This window comes from Octopus sinensis, linkage group LG1 (genome assembly GCF_006345805.1).
Source record: "Octopus sinensis linkage group LG1, ASM634580v1, whole genome shotgun sequence".
NCBI lineage: Eukaryota > Metazoa > Mollusca > Cephalopoda > Octopoda > Octopodidae > Octopus > Octopus sinensis.
Window position 1 is genome coordinate 205,494,108 of NC_042997.1, and position 21,284 is coordinate 205,515,391.

The 21,284-nt window shown below is 39.5% G+C and overlaps 1 protein-coding gene and 1 long non-coding RNA gene across 5 annotated transcripts in view; both read left to right on the plus strand.

Annotated features, from left to right (window-relative positions):
- LOC115209594 (protein mono-ADP-ribosyltransferase PARP14-like) overlaps positions 1-21,284 on the plus strand; it is a 140,928-nt gene that overhangs the window by 40,359 nt on the left and 79,285 nt on the right. For 2 of the 4 annotated variants that reach the window (XM_029778036.2, XM_036508678.1), the window contains exon 7: positions 3,967-4,048. The exons of the other annotated variants lie outside the window; for them this stretch is intronic. In XM_029778036.2, coding sequence (XP_029633896.1) covers positions 3,967-4,048 — 82 coding nt within the window. The remainder of the gene's footprint in view (positions 1-3,966; positions 4,049-21,284) is intronic. 4 annotated transcript variants of the gene reach the window in all.
- Positions 14,445-21,229, plus strand: LOC118765957. The gene is made up of 3 exons (XR_005001864.1): positions 14,445-14,990; positions 15,955-15,961; positions 21,218-21,229. It is a non-coding gene; the product is annotated as an uncharacterized LOC118765957 (long non-coding RNA).

Here is a 21,284-nt window from a genome sequence, read left to right on the forward strand (position 1 = left end):
ATCTTGACACCCTCGATTGCAGCCTCAGCTATTGTGGTCTCCCGTGAGTAGAAATCCTGGTAGTACTCCACCCATCTATCCATTTGCTTGCTTTGGTCCTTGATGAGATCTCCAGTAGTTGATTTCAGATGGGCTGACTTGGTTGCGGATGGACCAAGGGCTTTCTTCAAACTGGCATACATCCCACGGGTGTCGCCACTGTCAGCACCTGACTGGATACACTGACAGATTTCCTGCCAATACCTATTTACACAGTGTCTGGCTGTCAGTTGGGCTTTATTTCTTGCCTTTCTGAGTTCTTCGAGTGACTTTATAGAAGAATCACTCTTGTATTGCATCAGAGCTGCACGCTTTGTTTCGATAATTGTTTCCAGCTCTGAGAGCCCAGCACTGAACCAATCTGGGTTTTGCCTTTCTCTCATGCCAAAAGTATCTATTAATGTGGTATACAAAGCTTCCCTGATATAATTCCACCTACTTTCAGCAGAGGAGGTTGGGCAGCTACTGAGGGCAACCTTGATAGAAACAGCAAAACATTTTCGCAGTGTAGGGTCCAAGGTTCTGGCAGTGTTAATGCGTGGTTGGCCCATTTTCTTGAAGAGATGAACTTTTTTAGGTAGAATCCTCACCCTGCTTCTTATTAGTGAATGATCTGTGTCACAATCCGCGCTGTAGTAACTACGGGTCAGTTGAACAGAATTCACAAAGAATCTTCGTGTAATGATGAGATCCAGCTGATGCCAGTGGTGAGATATTGGATGTCTCCAAGATGACTTGTGGGATGTCTTTCTGGCAAAGAATGTGTTGGTGATGCACGGGTTATGGTATGTGCAAAATTCAAGTAGTCTCTGACCATTGTCAGTCATGTTGCCAATACCAAAACACATACACTTACATATATACATACATATATATACGATTGATTTGTTTCACTTCCTGTCTATGAAATCCATATATATATATATAACAAAGTGGAGTTGTAAGGTACTGCACGAGAGGAATTATATATGAAAGAAGGTTTAAAAATGCAATTTTAAAAGATGTTTATTTACTTCATCGGTTTCACTTTTTTAGAAAAACATTGTCAAAAGTAACATGTAAAAGCTTTGTTGTGTTAGGTACTGATTGTCACAAAATATTACAATATATATATACATTCTTTGATAATAATTAGAACTTGTTAAAAACAGTTTACACGGGAAAATTTTGAGAAAATATAAAAAAGTTTAACAAGTTCATCAAAATATTGGGCACAAAAGATTACAATATATATATACATTCTAAGAAAATGTTAAAAACAATTTACAGAAAAAATTATTAAAAAGTTCAGAGGAATATTGGTATTGTATCTTTCCACAAATACCTGTTGGAGAATTGGAAATGGTACTTAGATGATTGCCTCATCCTATGGTCCCACACACTCAACCAGCTTATTGACTTCAAAAACTTTATCAACAGTGTACACAACCACATCCAATTCACAATGGATTATAGTCAGGACCGACTCCTTTTTCTTGACATTCTAATCATTAAAAAAGGCGTCAACATTGAAACTGACATCCATTACAAACCCACTGACTCTAAACAATACCTTCTATTCACCTCCAATCACCCAAAACACACAAAGACAAATATCCCCTTCAACTTAGCAAGAAGAATCTGCACAATTGTCTCAAATGACACAACACGAAATAGAAGACTCCGGGAACTAAGGGCAATTCTTCTCAAAAGACATTATCCAGCATCACTAGTGGACAACGGAATAGAACGGGCCAAATCAATTAACACCCAAGACTTACGAAAACCAAAACACATCCACAGTACAGTAAATAGCCTCCCCTGTCTCTCAACACACAATCGAAGAAATGCAGAAGCTTACACAATTATATACAACATTCCACAGCTAAATCAAGACCCACATCTAAAAAATTTACTCACAACTCGTAAAATAATAAAAAGTAAAATACAACCCAAATCCCTAAAAAACCTACTCACAATGCAAAATTACACAACACAAACTCACCACCCACCGTCAAAAAATGTGGTCGTTCCAACTGCAGGACTTGCATCCATCTCATTGAAGGATCAGTGTACAAATTCCAGTCGGAACACACCTTTGTCATAAAAAATACTTTCACCTGTGCATCAAAAAATTTACTCTATATCATAAGGTGTGAAGGGTGCCACAAAGACTACCCTCAGAGAAAGGATGACAGTTCACCGACAACAACTGAGGGACCCCACCACGAGACAGATACCACTAAGTGGACACTTAGACCTCTGTGCACACAACAAGTCCCCCGAATTCCTAGTTTTCCACTATACCAATGCCCAGACAACACCACTGACCAAACACAAATAAATAGGGAAAATAATCTTATTCAAAAATACAGACCACAACTAAACATACTCTAACATACCCCCCAGGTACACATCCAAAACAAACACACACAGAAACACATACAGATATACAAAATCACACACACACAAAAACAATGCCAACCTCCGACGCAAATACACTTGCACAAGCACAATATCCTCACACTCGAGCACAAACCCTCACACATCCCAGGAAAAACGCACATCCACATACACTTGCAATAAGATTTTAGCATCCATAACCAACACGCACACACACATATACACATATGTAAACACAGACATGCACACACCTGCACACACCACCCCGAAATTACAAATCACATTCACACAATTACAACCACACATACACAGATACACAAACAAACATGCAACTACAACACAACTCACACAAACACACATGCATTTACACACACCTGTACACACACACATACAATACGCCCGCACCCCAGTAATAAAATCACACACACACACTCACATTCAAAAGAAAAAATACACATACACGCACATTACAACCACAACAAACATTCACAAACATACATACACACAACCATGCACACACACAATGACACACACCTCCCTGACAAATACAAGACACCTGAACACACCCACACAAACACTCCTACACGTATACACACACATTGCACTAACAATACAAACAAAACAAATCACTCACAAATGCAACAGACACACACACACACACACACCCGGAAACTACAGAACTACATAAACCATACCCACATATATACACACACACACACACAAACACATACTCAATACCAACACACACAAAACGCATACACACACACACCCAGATAAACCCAACACACATAGACACACAGAGCCCCTGATAAATACAACACACTTACACACGCATACACATCCACACATACCCACACACATACATATGCACCCTCACACACACACACCACAAGGACATTTAAAACACAAACAGACACAACACACATACACTCACATATACACACGCATAACATCCCCACCAACACAAAAAAACACACAAACATACACACGCGCACATACAGACACACATATACACACACACACACTCACCTACACACATATAACATCCCCACCAACACAAAATACACAAGAATACACATGCACTCACAGATGCACACATATGAACAAACACATACACACACTAGTGCACACACAACACACTAACAAACATTAACCACACACACATACACACACACAAATGGGCACACATATACACACACCATCCTACCAAATATAAAACACACACAGACACACCTATTTACACCACAATAAACCCTGGGACCAATCAAAAGCGGCCCTCACACACAAACACAAACACATGTATATATATATATATACACACACACACACACTCACACCATTCTGACCTCTAAAGACCAATCCCCCAAATCATTGATATTTGAAAGAGAAACAAAAGCTTCTTTTCAATTCCACATTACTCCCCCCCAAAACACACCTACACTGTCCCTTGAAATAGAAAATAGTCTTTTAATATAATATGGTGAACCAGGTCTGTTTAAACTACCCTATTACTAAAATGTAACCTCATTATTTTGAATTTTACAGAAATTTGAAGAATATCTCCTAAATAAAGACGAAAATGAAGGAATGATGGATAAACAGGAAAAGGAAAGATTTCATTCAAAAGGTAAACAATTTGTTTGTTGATATTGAATATTATGGTGTTTTGTCACACCGTCTCTATTAAACACTGTTTATTATAAATATGATTAATGTTATTATCATTATTATCATTCCCTGCCGGTGGCACGATAAAAGCACCACCCGACTGTGGCCGTTGCCAGCACCGCCCCGACTGGCCTCTGTGCTGGTGGCACATAAAAAGCACAATCCAATCTTGGCCGTTGCCAGCCTTGCCTGGCCCCTGTGCCGGTGGACGTAAAAAGCACCATCTGTCCATGGCTGTTTGCCAGCCCCGTCTGGCACCTGTGCCGGTGGCACGTAAAAAGCAGCCACTACACTCACGGAGTGGTTGGCGTTAGGAAGGGCATACAGCAATAGAAACACTGCCAGATCAGACTGGGCCTGGTGCAGCCTTCTGGCTTCCCAGACCCCAGTTGAACGGTCCAACCCATGCTAGCATGGAAAGCGGACACTAAATAATGATGATGATTATTATTAATTATTAATGATTAATGATTATTATTATTATTATTATTATTATTATTATTATTATTATTATGATTGCTATTATTGATATAGATGTCGCACAGTATACAATATCGTGAGATTGTTGATCCAAGATATTGTGTCTACTCGGGGTTTGCAGTGTTTGTCAAGTCACAAGAAGGACCTTAGGCAGACAATACTTTACACAATTCCAAGTAATGCTGACTTTTGCAATACATCTAGATTGCAGGGTATCTCTAAGGACTTCAGATGTTTTTTTCAGATTGGATGGTATTGAACCCAATGCTACGATGACAATAGGGATAACCTTTATGTTCGACTCTTGTACCTGCCACATCTTAGCAATCTCAATTCTCAGGTTTCCATATTTATCAACCTTTTTCTCTTTATTTCATGATGATGTGTTGATCTCCTGGCCCTGCCAAATCGATTATTTGGCACTTTTGTTTGTCCCTCCTAAAGGTTTCTATATCTGGCCTTCAGTTCTCTTACACTTTGTCTGTCTGGAAATCAAAGTCCCAGAGGATTTTTGCCTTCCCCTTTTCGTTCATTACTTTTTCTGGTGTATGTTGGTACCAAGCACCCATAACCTCATATCCATACTTATGGCAAAGTAGCCAGTTTTGGGTTACTTTGTCGTGTCTACGCTTCTACTCTTCCTGCGCAAGACTTTCTCAAGCACTAACAGTGAGTCACACTTTCAACTCTCTTCCCACACATTCTGCAGAGATCCGTTGCACTTGTGTGGTATATATTCTTTTTCACTGAGTCCTGGGCCGCAATGATTAGGCTTTCAGTATTTTTGATTAGGTCACCCTTGTTGAGCCATTCTATGATGCTTCTTTGTCTTTTAATTTGTTGGTTCCACAGTGTAACTGACCATGCAATTCCATACGGAGTAGGGTTTCTTCTCTCTCGTCGGCTGTTCGTGATCAGAATTCCTGATTACCCTCAAGTTCCTTTTGTTAACTCTTTCTGCACTAGCAGCATACTGTAGCAAGTCTTGTTTGCCGTTTACCAAATATTCTACCATGGCTAACTAAGAAAATAGTTTTTGTCTGTGGCAGATGCTCAGGAGAAATAAACACTGGAAATGTGCAGAGTCCAACTTCTACCACGTTCCAGGGAGACAAACTAGAAGTAGTTGATAGCTTCCGCTACCTAGGAGACCAAGTCAGTAGCGGGGGTGGGTGTGCAGAAAGCGTAACTGCTAGAGTAAGAATAGCCTGGGCAAAGTTTTGAGAGCTCTTACCCCTGCTGGTGACAAAAGGTCTCTCGCTAAGAGTAAAAGGCAGACTATATGATGCGTGTGTACGTACAGCCATGCTACATGGTAGTGAAACATGGGCCGTGACAGCTGAGGATATGCGTAAGCTTGCAAGAAATGAAGCCAGTATGCTCCGATGGATGTGTAATGTCAGTGTTCAAAATCGTCAGAGTGTAAGTACTTTGAGAGAAAAGTTGAACCTAAGAAGTGTCAGTTGTGGTGTGCAAGAGAGACGGCTGCGCTGGTATGGTCATGTGACGAGAATGGCTGAAGATAGTTGTGTGCAAAAGTGCTACACCCTAGCAGTTGAGGGAACCTGTGGAAGAGGTAGACCCAGGAAAACCTGGGACGAGGTGGTGAAGCACGACCTTCGAACTTTAGGTCTCACCAAGGAAATGACTGAAGACCGAGTCCTATGGAAGTGTGCTGTGCATGAGAGGACCCGGCAGGACTAGTCAGGCCATATCCCGTGGCCCCTACCTGGGACGTAGTCGATCCACCTGTGCATACCTTCCTTCTTGTGACACTTGTGAAGACCTGCTGAGGCAAGTGAAAGTCAATCAAAATAGATGAACATCAATGGAATTTGTATCTTTGTGGTACCAGTGCCTGTGGCACACAAGAAAACCATCCGAACGTGGCCGTAGCCAGTACCGCATCGACTGGCCTCCGTGCTGTGGGAACATGGTGGCAATCCATCAGTGCCGTAGTCAGTGCGGTGGGCACATGACAAACACCATCCGATCCGATCGTGGCCGTTCGCCAGCCTCATCTAGCACCTGTGTCGGTGGCACATAAAAACACCATCCGAAGACCCGGCAAGACTAGTCAGGCCATAACCCATGGCCCCTACCTGGGACGTAGTCAGTCCACCTGTGCATACCTTCCTTCTTGTGACACTTGTGAAGGCCTGTTGAGGCAAGTGAAAATCAAATCAAAACAAATCAAAATAGATGAACATCAATGGAATTTGTATCTTTGTGGTACCAGTGCCGGTGGCACGTGGCACATAAGAAAACCATCCGAACGTGGCCGTAGCCAGTACCGCATCGACTGGCCTCCGTGCTGTGGGCACGTAACAAGCACCATCCGATCGTGGCCGTTTGCCAGCCTCATCTGGCACCTGTGTCGGTGGCACATAAAAACACCATCCGAGCGTGGCCGTCTGCCAGCCTCGTCTGGCACCTGTGTCGGTGGCACATAAAAACACCATCCGAGCGTGGCCGTCTGCCAGCCTCGTCTGGCACCTGTGTCGGTGGCACATAAAAAACACCATCCGAGCGTGGCCGTCTGCCAGCCTCGTCTGGCACCTGTGTCGGTGGCACATAAAAAAAACCATCCGAGCGTGGCCGTTTGCCAGCCTCGTCTGGCACCTGTGTCGGTGGCACATAAAATCACCCACTACACTCTCGGAGTGGTTGGCGTTAGGAAGGGCATCCAGCTGTAGAAACACTGCCAGATCTGACTGGACTGGTGCAGCTTTCGGGCTCCCCAGACCCCAGTTGAACCGTCCAACCCATGCTAGCATGGAAAGCGGACGTTAAATGATGATGATGATGATGATGATGATGATGTTTCTTCTTCCACCGTTGATGCACTCCCATATGCTAATCAGCCCATGTCCACCCTTACCTCTCTTCATGTAGAGCCTGTGTCCATTTTCCTAAAGGGTGGAGGGCACCATGCATCGTCATTGTCTTTCGGGTAGTGTGATCGAGTTGCTCAATCTTATCTTGTGTCCATCTCCATAGGGGTGCACTATAACGAACTACAGCAACAGCCCATATGCTGATGGCACTAAGTTCCTTGAGTTGAGATTTGATTTCAAGAGAATATTATTATTACTATTATTGCCTTTGCACAGCTCCTAATGCTGGAGATGTGCTACAGTGTCAGCTGTTCACTACCTGTGAACTAAGGTAACACCTCTAATTTTTTGAGCACCTTCTGCAGTATTCGATCGGTTCCAAACAGTGCTGTTTTCTGCAGGTGCTCCACCCTTATTGCAGCCCCTATTTATTCCATGTACTTCTCAAGATTTTCACTGTTCCCAGGGCTCCGACAATTATTGGTACCACTGCTACCTTTTTCATCGACCACAACTGCTTAACTTCCCAAGCTAGCCTGTCATACCTAATGACTTTTCTTTCTTCCTTATCGCATACCTTGTTGTCAGCTGGGCATGCTATGTCTATGATTCAGCATAGTTTGTTTTCTTTCTCAATTAAGACTATGTCCGGCTTTCTATTCTCTATCTCATGGTCACACTGAATCATAAAATCTCATAGGATCTTTGCATTTCAATTTTCGACGATGCCTTCAGGTGTGTAGTTGTACCAATTTTTTTGTTCTGTCAAGTCCACACTCGTTGCAAAGTGTCCAATGGACAAGCCTGGCCATATTGTCATGGTGTCTCTTATATTCCTTCTGGGCTAGTAGCATACATTGGCTGGTAATATGGCATATGGTTTCACCATTTTGTCCACAGATTCTGCACTTATCACTTTCTGCTGTGTTGTCTATTCTGTATTTTATGTAGTTTGTTCTTAGTGCTTGCTCTTGGGCAGCACAGATTAGTGTCTTCGTTTTTGGTTTTAAATCACTTTTAGTCATTCACAGCCATCTTTTTTCTCTGTCTGTCTTATCTTCAACATCCCTATGAAATTGTCCATGCATTCTGTTCTTTATCTACCTATTTTCAGTTTCCTTCGTTTTCAATTTCTTGTATGGTGCTTTATCTTTACAATCTTCCATCCTACACAAGCCTGACCTTCTTACTTCCAATGATAGCAGTTCCATAGCATTGCTTACATACCATGCTATGTTGTTTTCTTCTGCTCTAATGCTGTGTTCGCATCCAATAAGTCCTCTTCCCCCTCTTTTTCTTCTTCTTACATATAGTCTGTCTGTGTCACTTTTTGTGCAGAGTGCCCATACGTAGTTAGTAACTTCTTTGTCTTTCTGTCTAAGCTGTTTAGCTCACCTACTGTCCATGTGATTACCCCTGCTCCGCATCTTAGGAGTGAAACCACCCCAGTGTTCATAGCTTCAATCTTATTCTGACCGTTTAATTTTGACTTAAGGATCCTTAAGTCAAAATTAAACGGTCAGAATAAGATTTATACAGACTCAGTCTGTATAAGTGCTCGGCTTTAAATGGATTGATAGCCCATCCATACATTTGATTTTGCCTCTCTTCAAGACTAACACACCACACTTTCTCAGTCTGAACTCCATTCTGATATCAACCCTGAAATTATACACCATATCAACAAGGGAACTGACTTGGGCTTCATCTTTACCATAAAGTTTGAATTCATCCATGAATAACAAATGGTTGGTTATTATTTTTATTATTATTATTAATATTATTATTATTATTATTATTATTATTATTATTATTATTGTTATTATTATTATTATTATTATTATTATTATTATTATTATTCAGTAGCCTTATTTTTATAACGTGCTTTCACTGTACTACCCAACGCAGCCCTGTATGCCTTGGATGTGTGCTGTGGTTTGTTCTGATGCTCTTATTTTTACTGTATTGAAAGTGTTCTGCGTAGGATGTGTGCAGTGCCTAGTAGTGCAATTTTCTGTATGTTTTATGTGTTTGTAAGTCCTGGTGTTTTTGTTATGTATTTGTCTGAATATTTTTTTTATCATGCCTAATGCACCTACTATGGTAGGAATTGTTTCTGTTTTTAGATTCCACATTCTGGTTACCTCTATTTCCAGGTCTTTGTATTTTGAGAGTTTCTCCATTTCTTTTAGAGACACGTTGTCATCTGCTGGTATTGATACATCAATTAGAAAGCATTTTTTTTCTTCATGATCTCTGACAACTATATCTGGTCTGTCGGCTTTAATTTCTCTATCTGTGTGTATTGGCATATCCCAGAGTATGGTTGCTTTCTCGTTTTCTGTGACCTTTTCTGGTGTGTGCTTATACCATCTTTTCTCTGTTGTTATTCCATAATATTGGCATAGCTTCCAGTGTACATAAGTTCCAACTCTGTCGTATCTGTAAATATATTCCTTCTTAGCCAGTTTTCCTTGTTTTCCAGTCTATTTTGATTGGTTCATTTAGAGTCCAGTTAAGGATATATCATAGCTGTAACTTATAACAGGAATGGCTAAAGTGTTAATACCTATTATCTTGCTTTTCACATGGAGCTTTGTTTTCAGTATTTATCTAACTCATCTATAGTATTCTTTTTATATTATCTCTTTCATTTGTGTGTGTTGTATCATATCTAGTTCATTGATTCCTAAATATTTGTATATCTGGCTTTGGTATAATTGTCTTATTTCATTTGCTTTATCTAGTGTGATGTTGCTACTCTTAACTAGTTTTCCTCTTTTCCGGGTTGCTTTGGCACATTTTTGTAAGCCAAATTTTATATTAGTTTCTTTGGTAAATCCATGTACTGTCTGTAGTAATGTTTCCAGCTGTTTATCATGTGTAGTGTACACTTTTAGGTCATCCATATATTGTTTGGCTGTAATAGTTGTATCCGCATCAAGTTCTGTTTAGCATGTTAGGTAAAGATGTCAGTGCCAAGCAAAAAAGAAGTGGAGAGAGTGTGTCTCCCTGGAATATTCCTCTTCTAATGGGGATGGCTTTGGTTTTTGTGAGTCCCTCTTTTGTTTGGAACTGTTGAACTGTTTGCTATATATTCATAGAATGTTTTATATATATTTATCATTATTATGATTATTATTATTGTTATTATTACCTCCACTTTAGCGAAGGTAGAGGTATTATTTTCAGTCATGTTTGTTTGTTTCTTTGACCATGGACAAATATCTCAAGAACTGCTTTATGGATTCATATGAAACTTTCAGGGATGTTTGGTCTCATGACTGGCAGGAACTGATTAGACTTTGGGATTGATCTGGTACCAGACAAAGATTCTGGATTATTCGTTATATTTACTTCACTATCAGAACTGGAGGAGAAGTTTCAGGTGTGGAAGCAAGGATTAGAATCGAAGGGCCTTAGAGTCAATCTAGCTAAAACGAAAGTCCTAATAAGTAGTAAGGTAGACAAATTACAAATGCCTTCAGGTAGATGGCCTTGCTCGATCTGTAGAAAAGGTGTAGGTAGAAACTCTATAAGATGCACCAAGTGTAAGCTATGGACACATAAGAGGTGCAGCAATGTCAAAGGAAGGCTAACTAGGAAGATAGTTTTTGCATGTGGCAGATGCTCAGGAGCAATAAACACTGAAAATGCTCTGAGACCAACTTCTGCCACTTTCCAGGGAGAAAAACTAGAAATAGTTGATAGTTTCCGTTACCTAGGTGACCAAGTCAATAGTGGGGGCGGGTGTGCTGAAAGTGTAAATGCTAGAGTAAGAATAGCCTGGGCAAAGTTCAGAGAGCTCCTACCTCTGCTGGTGACAAAAGGCCTCTCGCTCAGAGTAAAAGGCAGACTGTATGATGCATGTGTACGAACAGCCATGCTACATGGCAGTGAAACATGGGCCGTGACTGCTGAGGATATGCGTAAGCTCGCAAGAAATGAAACCAGTATGCTCCGATGGATGTGTAATGTCAGTGTTCATACTCGACAGAGTGTAAGTACCTTGAGAGAAAAGCTGGACCTAAGAAGCATCAGATGTGGTGTGCAAGAGAGACGTTTGCGCTGGTATGGTCATGTGATGAGAATGGATGAAGATAGCTGTGTGAAAAAGTGCCACACCCTAGCGGTTGAGGGAACCTGTGGAAGAGGCAGACCCAGGAAAACCTGGGACGAGGTGGTGAAGCACGATCTTCGAACTTTAGGTCTCACTGAGGAGATGACTAGAGACCGAGACCTATGGAAGTATGCTATCATCAGATCATCATCATCATTTAGCGTCCGTTTTCCATGCTAGCATGGGTTGGACGGTTCAACTGGGGTCGTGGAGCCCGAAAAGGCTGCACCAGGCCAGTCAGATCTGGCAGTGTTTCTACAGCTGGATGCCCTTCCTAATCCTAACGCCAACCACCCGAGAGTGTGTGGGTGATTTTTGTGCCACCGACAACAGGTGCCAGACGAGGCTGGCGAACGGCCACGCTCGATGGTGTTTTTATGGCCACCGACACAGTTGCCAGACGAGGCTGGCAGACGGCCACGCTCGGATGGTGTTTTTATGTGCCACCGACACAGGTGCCAGATGAGGCTGGCAGGTGCCCAGACGAGCTGGCAGACGGCCACGCTCGGATGGTGTTTTTATGTGCCACCGACACAGGTGCCAGATGAGGCTGGCGGACGGCCACGATCGGATGGTGTTTGTTACGTCCCCAAAGCACGGAGGCCAGTCTATGCGGTACTGGCTACGGCCACGTTCGGATGATTTTTCTTGTGTGCCACCGGCACTGGTACCACAAAGATACAAATTCCATTTATGTTCATCTATTTTGATTTGTTTGATTTGATTTGATTTTCACTTGCCTCAACAGGTCTTCACAAGTGTCACAAGAAGGAAGGTATGCACAGGTACTGTCTACGTCGCCGGGTCCTTTCGGATGGTTCTTTATGTGCACCGACACAGGTGCCAGATGTGGCGGCGAAGGCCACGATCGGATGGGTTTTCTTGTGTGCCACCGGTACTTCGGAACCACAAAGATACAATTCCATTGATGTTCATCTATTTTGATTTGGTTTGATTTCCTTGCCTCACAGGTCTTCACAAGTGTCACGCGTGGTCACAACGATGTTTTTAAACCTCTGTTAACAGCACCGTATACAGGTCCTTTCCATTTTCTTTCATGCATGGATAAATTTTTCATTTTAGACTTTAATGATCGTAAAGACACTATATTAGTGGATAAACTAAAAAGGACCTTCATAGAGAGAACTGTCCCTGTTCCCACTGCAGACGACATACACACAGCATTACAAATATGGCCTGCACACCCACCTTCACATTCCATGACTACCATTGGGATTGATCAGGTACCAGACAAGGATTCTGCATTATTTTCCATTTTTTTAACTTAATTTTTGAAAGAGGTCAGGTTCATTTTTAGTATTCTCGTTTGTGAGAGCAGTTGAGTTTATTTCAGATATTCTCATTTTAAAACCCATCTCTGGCCAATCGTTGAGAGGAGGTTGGTGTTACCTTGGTGGAGGTTCACATACTCTCAGTGTACTTCTTATTATAGATGTTTTCGATCTAGTTTAGATTCTTTGCAATCAAATTTGAATTTTTCAGTTGGTAATCAAGCGTGAAAAACATGGAGCTTAGGTGTTCCGCTCATAAACACACACATCACCCGGTCAGAGATTCAAACCCATGATCCCTCTTAAAAGAACCAGTCCATTTGCTTTGAGGAGCTGCAAATTGAACAATATTTTAACAAAAAAAGTGACTTCATAAAACGGTTATAAAGAGCAAAGAGCGTACTATTCAAGTTTATCCAACTCAAGTTTGTTGTCCCAAGCTTGGGATTAGATTGAAGTTCGAGTAACAGTGGGCTCTACTGGACGAGTTAGATAAGATAAACATGTATTCCCTTACGGCCGATGTAGTTTAACTAATTTTTTTCAAGGGTTGAGCACCAATTGAAAAATTCAAATTTGATTGCAAAGAATTCAAACTAGATCGAAAACATCTATATTATTAATTATTATTATTATACTGGTTGGAAGGCTAGAACATCGATAGAAGCTTGACAGGTATTTTTGTTCTCAAAACTACTGTCTTTGTTGATATTATTGTTTAAAAAGGAGCATAAGACAATAGTCTTTGTCCCTGCCAAAAAAGAATTGAATAATATTGGGGCTTAGTGCCCAAATATTAGCATTTGTGAAATGTTTACACGTTCACAAGTGAAAAATGGTGTGGAGGGGTGTAACTTTCTAATGCAAAACAAACCAATTTGTGACAGCAGGAGACATCATGAAAATGCAATTTTCACTGACACAAGAAGCAATTTCAGGAACAAAATTGATAACAAATCCAAAAGCACCACAGTGCTTTTGGACAGTGATAAAATAAACCGTAAAGAACAAAGAAGTATTTTGATAAAGAACAGAGACACAATGGAGAACACACAATCCCTCGATAGTCGAATAGAAAATGAAAATGTAACCACCAACTACCCAAACAGGAATAATGTGGAAAATTATATGATAACTGATATCAACACAGAAAATAACAAATCGAACAGCACAGAGCAGAGAAGCATAACAGAAAACAATAACAGAATGAATAACAACAACAAAAACATCGATGAGAACACAACCAATACCAACGGCAACACCAGCAACAGAGAGGTGGGTGTATTTAGAAGTAACAATAATTATAACAAAGTGAATGATTCCACCACCACCACTATCATCAACATTGAGAACTGAACAAGTATTTTTGCAGCAGCAGCTGCGAAATGCCAACAAAAATACTATGAGATAAACATCTCCAACAAGAAACAGATGTTCCTGATGTACAAACTCATAGAGAGAGAAAAAGCCTGGGCAAACCTTGCAATCCCGGCCAAAGTGGAGGTAGAAATTGAGAAGAGAACAGTAAAGTATAAGTGTGTCTCGGTGCAGAACAACCTTCCTACCCTCAAGTGGAAATGGTACTGAGGTCAATCAGAGAAGAAGTTCAATTCATTCAAAGGGCCGGAAGTTTTGGTACCATCTTGGTACTTTTTAAAATAGAAGAGCTGGCCATGAAGCATTCGGTGGTACCCCATAAAACTGACCAGCTTGTAATGTACCCATCCTACATGGGCAGAAGAACTATAAAAGTTGGAGTCCCCAGAATAACACCAGGTATCAACATGTGGAGGCACATGGGATGTGTGATCATGGAGGGCAGCAACACCTTCATCCTTAAAGTCTAACAGATGCAAAGAGAAGACTGGATTGGGAAGGATTTGAAAATGCTAATCCAAATAAAACCACAAGACTAGGTGGACATCCCAGACCATGTCTGCCTCAAAGAAGGGACAAAATTATATTTGATCACTGAGGGCAGGAGGCCTCATTGCTTTGCTTGTGGTGAAGCAACACACTTACAAGCACATTGCCCTCAATGAAAAGTTAGAGGGGCCCATGGACCTCCATTGACATCAACACCAAGGCTGGGAAAACAAAAAATAGCACCAGCTGTAGAAAGATCACCACCAATAACATGGAAAGCAGCAACAATGGTGACAATGGTGGCAGGTGTAACAACACCACCAGCAGGAAAGCCGTCGGAGAGGTCAACCATGAAAACCAACACCTTGCAACCAAGCTCAACAACCCCACCCCTCACAAACAAGCATGCAGAAAAAGATACACATACAAACACAAATTCACTTGCTCAGGAGAGCGGAGGAGGTTGCAACAGACACTGGTTCTACCACAATGAAAGGTGATGAGGACAGGGATCAGAGTAAATTAAAAAAGTCACAGAGGCTAGACATGTTGTCCTGCACCAAAGCAAGATAGCAAAGAAACTACACACACGCACGCACACACACACACACACATACACACAACAAACACAGACACCCAGACAACTCCTGCAGCACCACAATCATCAACTAAAGCATCACAAGCAACAAAAATCCCACTGCAGACAGAAAAAAAAAATCCCCAAAAGCAAACTTACACCACAAATGCAACAAGAACAGCAAAAAAAAGTTGACACAGGCAGCTCACTCTGTGTTAGTAAGGAGGGCCAACAAAGAACTTATGGCTATCTTATCACAAAGGGGAGTCATTGGAAAAGGTGGGGGGTAATCTTCTTGGACTAACACACTTTCCAAACAATTAGGGAGGCTTTCCAGACGATGTAGGGATCTCTCAAGTAAATGCCAATACAAAGCTTCTACAAGGGTTTCCAAAGGAGCCCAATGAAGAAATAGAGGTGGGTCCACCCATTTTCTAATGGGTAAGTAGCACTCCTCATCTTTCTTTTCTTCTTTTTCAGCCAATATGGTGGTGCTAAGAGTAGGTTGTATAAATGTACGTGGCCTGGGGTCATCCTGGAAGCAAGGTCACTTGCTCAGTAACCTCAGGTGGCTGAATTTGGATGTAATAGCCATTAGTGAGACCAGCATTGCAAACACATGCAACTTAGCACCCATTTTTGAAGATTTTGAGATCTATGCATCTCTTAGTCGATCAAGAATGGGGGTTGGAGTGGCGGTGTTGTTCAGAAAAGGTCTGGATCTTGAGATACAGTGAGTCTTCTTGGACCCAGAAGATAAGTAGGTGATCTTGGACGTGAACAATAATGAAGGCAGTGCTTTCAGACTGGTCGCTGTGTATGCTTTGACTGGATTGGGACAGCCAAATTTCTTCAGATGTTTTGAAGTCTTTCTTGGGATGTCTCACTCTTTAGTGTTAGTGGGCAACTGGAACACTGTCTTGGCTGCATGTCTGGATTGGGTGCAGCTAGTGGATAGGAAGGGGTGTGCTCAAGCCTTGCAAACCTACTCAGTCATTTCCAACTGGTTTGCAAGCTCAGACTGGATGTTCCGGTTGCTGATTGTGGGTAAACTGCATTGGGTCATCTAGATCTTACTTAGGATATTTTGTAGGCCAGCAGATAGGGATAGCATAGGCTGTCCACAGTTTGAACTCATCAGCTATACGGACCACAAATTTGTGATCTGTATGGTTGACCTATATAAGCTTCATAGGCAGGGTCCCAGATACTGGAAGCTGAACACATCTTTCCTGGCACATCAAGTTTTCAGAGACTGACTTAGCAAGCTGGTCCATCGAAAGTTGATAGGTGCAGTTGTCAACAACTGATGGTGAGTAGCCCTAAAATATGGGGTTACAGTAGAATCTGTAAAATTTTACAGAGAACTAGGGAGATCTAGTTAAGAAATTGGAGGAGGCACTCAGTAGAGGCATAGTGACCGATGTGCTGGCAGCGAGATTGGTTCTGAACCAATTCTTTAACACCAAGCATAAAGGTTGCATTGTGAGAGCTAGGGCATGTGTTCTAAAAGAGGAGGTAGCAAAAGCCGTTTGATGGCACTGAGTGGCCAAGGTGTAAATTGTTAAATTCCGGGGGAGGGGTGCAGACAAGTACATGCTACATGAGTACGAGCAGATTTGTGCAGAATTTCAGTGGCACTTTGCTGAACTGTATGGGGCATGTGGTAGTCTGGAGGTGGAGGTGAACTTCACTTCCCCCTTGATGCTCTGCCCTGGCTTTCATCCAGGAAGGTGGAGTTCTGCAAAATGCCAATTACAGCTGAAGATATATGTGATGCATTGGCTAGTTGCATGAGGGAGAAGTCTCTGGGATTGGATGGTTTGCCCTTCAAGCTTTATATTCATATGCCAGACTTGTTCAGTAAGCTTTTGCAGGGTGTCTTTCGCAACTGGCGGCAGAATGTGAGAATCTCCAGATCTGTGAGCTGAGGTGTGGTGGCACTACTGAGAAGAATCCAAACAAGGGTGACATGGTTGATAACTTTAGGCCTGTAACTCTATTAAATGCAGATTTCGAAATTTTGGTTAAGGTTTTAGCAAAGAGATTGGTGCTTGTCATTACCGATTGATGGGTGATACACAGACTTGTGCTATTCCCAACAGCTCTATCCATGACAACTTCCACTGCATGCTATTCATCAAAAAGTAGGTTGATAAAGAACCTGGCATGGGAGGGGCCCTGATCAATTTGGATCAATTGAAAACTTTCGATAGGGTTGACCATCAGTACTTGGAGACTGTGCTTGAAGCAGCTAGTCTTGGTCCTGTTTGCAGAGGCTTGTTCACTGCAATGTACAATGACATCTGTTCGGGGGTCAAAGTAAATGGCTACATGTCGGAATTATTTAGCATTGCACATTCAGTCTGTCAAGGATGCCTACTCTCACTTCTCTATGTACTGGCACTCGAGCCATTGCTGCAGAAGTTGGATGTTTCGAGGGACATACCTTGTGAACTAGAATGTGGAAGGTTCATATGCGGCTGATGTCACCGTGATAGTGTTGGACGTCTTGGAAATCAAGATGGTTGGCACTACCCTAAGGGAATATGACATGATGACAGGAGCAATGATTTGCCAGAAGTAGTGGGCCTGCAGCTCAGCACCTGGAGAGGCAGGCCCTTGCTGAGTGACAACATTGTGGGGCATTGGATGGAAGAACTGGTTAAGTTGCTTGGGGTCTGGTTTGGTCCAGACCTCCAAGTGGATACGATTTAGGGTGAAGTGACAAACAGGATGACCAGTCTCAACCACAAATGGGTTGAGAGGAAGCTTTCTCTGAAAGATTGGGCAGAGGTGGTGAAAGCATACATTGCATCCATCATATGCTACTACCTGACTGTTGACCGTTGCCCCGCTTCGTAACTGAACAGGCTGGTGCACGTGCTCTTCTGCTTCTTGTGGAAGGGACGAGTACCACTTGTCAGATGGTCCATTTGCTGTCAGAACTCATTACATGGAGTACTGGGCATGCCATTGCTCATGATGCACAGATATGTGCTGAAGCTGCAACATCTCCAGCAATATCTGAACAGTGAGCAGGTGTGGTCCCCATTTGTTGAACACACTTTTCCATAGATTGTCTCCTAGATGGGGTGACAGTCCTGGATTCGGTGTAGACCACGGCAGGGTGCTTGACACCTAGAGTGTCTCCAAGCGCTAACAACCCTTGGCTAGTTGGGTGATGCAGTCAGTGGAAGTTCCACCTTGGAGTCCTATAGGGGATTAGTGGAGGGCAAGAGGTACAACATTGTCAGATAGGTTTTGGGCGTTGAGAGGGATCAACTGGCTGGTCTCTTTCAGAAGATTTTTGGGCCAGGGCCTATGGACAACTTCCTGAAATCCATGACCTGGCAGTGCTACCAGGGGGGTCTGCCAGTTCACAATAAGCTCTACAGGCACAGGTGTGCAGTCAGATGGGCCTCTCTGAGATGCACGTGGAGTGATGAAACCATTCTGTATGCTCTCGTACAGTGTCCATGCATTGCTGACTTATGGAGCTTTGTCAGACAGTTATTGTCACATGGAAGATGGATTTGGCTATCGTCCAAGTCCATCACGATCATTCTACCTCCTTCCTTTGGCTGGGAAGGACAGGCAGTTTTTCTCTATGGTGGCTATGGTAAAAAAGGTTGTATCGTGGACACGATTGAAAGGGCCTCAATTGACTTTTTTAGGTTCCATTTGAAAGGGAAATTGAGGTTGGAGAGGGAGGTGCTGTCACCCAGAAGGTTTGTTGAAAGGTGGGTGAATGTGACAAGAATGGCCCATGTAAATGGGCCTACTCTAAGTGTGGGTCTGTAGGCCAGATGGAATGAGGAAGAGAGGGGTACCTACCTGAGGTACTGTTGGGGTTAGTGGTTCCTTTGCTCACTCCTCGGTGGAACCCCACCCCCCATTATTGGGGAAGATCATTGTTGGTCTAATCTCCTTGTGAATTGTGTCTTTTTTCTTTTGCTGTTTACACATTTAGCCCCACTGTCCCTTGTTTGTGAATCAACTTTTATGTTTTGTATTTGGCCCTGGTAGCCAATAAAGAAAGTATTGTTATTATTATTATTCAGTAGTTTTATTTTTATTATTATTATTATTATTATTATTATTATTATTATTATTATATCATTTTTATTATTATTATTATTATTATTATTATTATATATCATTATTATTATATTATTATATATTATTATTATTATTATTATTATTATTATTATTATTATTATTATTATCATTATTATTATTATTATTATTATCATTATTATTATTATTATTATTATTATTATTATTTTTATTATTATTATTATATTTATTATATTATTATTATCATTATTATTATCATTATTATTATTATTATTATATTATTATTATTATTATTATTATATTATTATCATTATTATATCTATATTATTATTATTATTATTTATTATTATTATCTTATTATATTTATTATTATTATCATTATTTTATCATTATTATTATATTATTATTATCATTATTATATCATTATTATTATTATATTATTATTATTATTATATTATTATCATATTATTATCATTATTATTATATTATTATATCATATATTATCATTATTATTATTATATTATTATTATTATTATTATTATTATTATCATTATTTTATTATTATTATTATCATTATTATTATCATTATTATCATTATTATTATTATTATATTATTATTATTATTATTATCATTATCATTATCATTTATTATTATTATTATTATATATTACATTATTATTATTATTATTATTATTATTATTATTATTATCATTATTATTATCATTATTATTATATTATTATTATCATTATTATATCATTATTATTATTATTATTATTATTATTATTATATCATTATTATTATCATTATTATTATTATATTATTATTATTATTATTATTATATTATTATTATCATTATTATTATCATTATTATTATCATTATTATTATCATTATTATTATTATTATTATTATATTATTATTATCATTATTATTATCATTATTATATCATTATTATTATTATTATTATTATCATTATTATTATATTATTATTATTATTATTATCATTATTATTATCATTATTATTATTATTATTATTATCATTATTATTATCATTATTATTATTTTTATTATTATTATTATTATTATATTATTATCATTATTATTATCATTATTATTATTATTATTATTATTATTATTATTATCATTATATATTATATATTATTTATTATTATTATCATTATTATTATCATTATTATTATTATTATTATTTCATTATTATTATCATTATTATTATTATTATTATTATTATTATTATTATCATTATTATTATCATTATTATTATTATTATTATTATCATTATTATTATCATATTATTATATATTATTATATTATTATTATTATTATTATATTATTATTATATTATTATTATTATTATATATTATTATTATTATTATTATTATCATTATTATTATCATTATTATTATATTATTATTATCATTATTATTATCATTATTATTATCATTATTATTATTATTATATTATTATTTTATTATTATTATCATTATTATATCATTATTATTTTATATTATTATCATTATTATTATATTATTATATTATTATTATATTATTATTATTATTATTATTATCATTATATTTGTGGCAAATACTCAGGTGCTATAAACACTGAAAATGTGCAGAGAACAGCTTCTGTCACATTCCAAGGAGAAAAACTACAAGTAGGTGACCAAGTCAGCAGCGGGGGTGGATGCTCTGAAAGTGTAGCTGCTAGAATAAGAATAGCCTGGGTAACATTCAGAGAGCTCCTACTTCTGCTGGTGACAAAGGGCCTCTTGCCCAGAGGAAAAGGTAGATTGTATGACGCATGTGTACGAACAGCCATGCTACATGGCAGTGAAACATGGGCCGTGACTGCTGAGGACATGCATAAGGCTGCAAGGAATGAAGCCAGTATGCTCCGCTGGGTGTGTAATGTCAGTGTGCATA